General features: G+C 43.6%; 1 protein-coding gene across 1 annotated transcript; it reads left to right on the top strand.

Moving 5' to 3' along the window:
- The first annotated feature begins 128 nt into the window (after window positions 1-128).
- Tsp_04205 (putative H(+)-transporting two-sector ATPase subunit a) lies at window positions 129-587 on the top strand. Its single transcript, XM_003374973.1, has one exon. The coding sequence runs from the start codon at window positions 129-131 to the stop codon at window positions 585-587; it is 459 nt and encodes a 152-aa protein (XP_003375021.1).
- Window positions 588-1,146: the final 559 nt, after the last annotated feature.

Below are 1,146 nucleotides of genomic sequence, written 5' to 3'. Positions count from 1 at the left end.
TGGGCAAATTGTTCGACCAACGGCAACGGTCGACCCTGGCCCCGTTCGTCGAGCCAGGCGGCCATTTGGACGTCGTATCCCCACTGACACAGAAGTCGATGGCGAAGTAGAAAGTCGATGGAAAAGAGATGAAGCGGACGGGATTCAATCCGGCATTCGTTCAACGCGTTCAGTACCGACCGTTGAACCCAGCGCAGTTCGCGGACGACGATCAAATCGACCACGACAAAACGGAACATGTCGATCAAGACGAGGCAGAAGTTGTGGTCAGCACCGACGACGAAATTGTCGAAAAATATACGGACAACTTTGCTGATCAGAGAATTGGCGGCGGCGTCGAATTCGTGCGAATTCGCCTCGGCGACGGCGATCGCATCCCGTATGGTCGTTACGGTCGGGTAGACGACGGCGATCGGTTCGACGCCGATATGTTCGACGCGCAACAAGCTGTCGACTTTCATCAGCATCAACTGGAACAGATGCTGCTCGTCGAGCAACAATCTCGAATACGTAGTATTCATCGGCACGGTGATATTCGATACGTTACCGCCGACGGTCGTCATCATGTTCAACGTTTACTAATTTAATTACATGATGCTATGCATACCTGTTCGTTAAGTGTAGCATATGAACGTGTATATTAACGTTCTAAATACGGTTTTACGTTCGCAAGTGGTTTCGTGTTGGTTGAAGATGCAATGTAGGCATTCATGTCTTAGAATGTTTATTTGAATGTAATGCGTAACTGTTAGATTCCTGAACTATGCTGAAAATGTCTTTTTTAAGAGAACTTCAAATGCTGGCCATGGAATAATGTGACTTGCAAGTAATTTCTTTTCTTCATATTAATATACTTAATAGTACCGGTCAATTACTTTCATATGGTTGTTTCAATTTCAAGATGCGTTTTTCCTTTCAGAGCACTACTGTTTTTTATTTTAGAAAGATTTTGTTGATAGCAATAAATTATCTCATTAGTAAGCAGTTTGGAAGTCCTAGTTGCTGTACAGTTTGGCTTACGTGCTTTTTGCGTATGTATATTTTTTGTCAGCGCACTGCACGAAATGCACATTGTGTGGCTTATTCTTTTCAATTAATAAAAGGGCTAAAATTCTTCTCGCAAGATTTCCCAGGTTGAATTTTTTC

This window comes from Trichinella spiralis (genome assembly GCF_000181795.1).
Source record: "Trichinella spiralis strain ISS 195 chromosome Unknown Scfld5, whole genome shotgun sequence".
NCBI classification, from domain to species: Eukaryota; Metazoa; Nematoda; class Enoplea; order Trichinellida; family Trichinellidae; genus Trichinella; species Trichinella spiralis.
Note: the sequence above shows the minus strand (reverse complement) of the source record. Positions and strands in the feature narration are given on the sequence as shown.

What these genes read in the sequence shown, in the direction of transcription:
- Tsp_04205 (XM_003374973.1), top strand. Translation starts at nt 129, where the DNA reads ATGAAGCGGACGGGATTCAATCCGGCATTCGTTCAACGCGTTCAGTAC.